This window comes from Penaeus monodon, chromosome 19 (assembly GCF_015228065.2).
Source record: "Penaeus monodon isolate SGIC_2016 chromosome 19, NSTDA_Pmon_1, whole genome shotgun sequence".
Lineage (NCBI taxonomy): Eukaryota > Metazoa > Arthropoda > Malacostraca > Decapoda > Penaeidae > Penaeus > Penaeus monodon.
Genome location: NC_051404.1, coordinates 36,342,294 through 36,342,507, shown reverse-complemented (window position 1 = coordinate 36,342,507; position 214 = coordinate 36,342,294). Strand labels below are relative to the sequence as shown.

Sequence of the window (214 nt, the reverse complement as noted above, 5' to 3'; positions counted from 1 at the left end):
TGGTCCCTCTGTCATCGCCGTCTTCTGGCTGTGCACCTTCGCTCTGTTGCTCCACCGAGTCCTTGCCTTGGTCCTCACTTTCTCTCTCTTTCTCCCTCAGACCTCCTTCGCGACTTTTGGTTCCTTCCTTCCCTCTCTCCTTCTCTTTGCCTCTCTCGACATCTTCCTGGCCCTTCTCCTTCCCTGGTCTCTTCCTTACGTCACTGGGTTTCGT

At 55.1% G+C, this 214-nt stretch overlaps 1 protein-coding gene across 1 annotated transcript in view; it reads right to left on the bottom strand.

The window, feature by feature from the left end:
• Window positions 1–214, bottom strand: part of LOC119585401 (SUN domain-containing protein 2-like) — a gene marked incomplete in the record, with an annotated part of 88,891 nt that overhangs the window by 3,630 nt on the left and 85,047 nt on the right. The window contains 1 exon segment of the mRNA XM_037934064.1: window positions 1–214. Within this exon segment, the coding sequence (XP_037789992.1) occupies window positions 1–214 (214 nt within the window).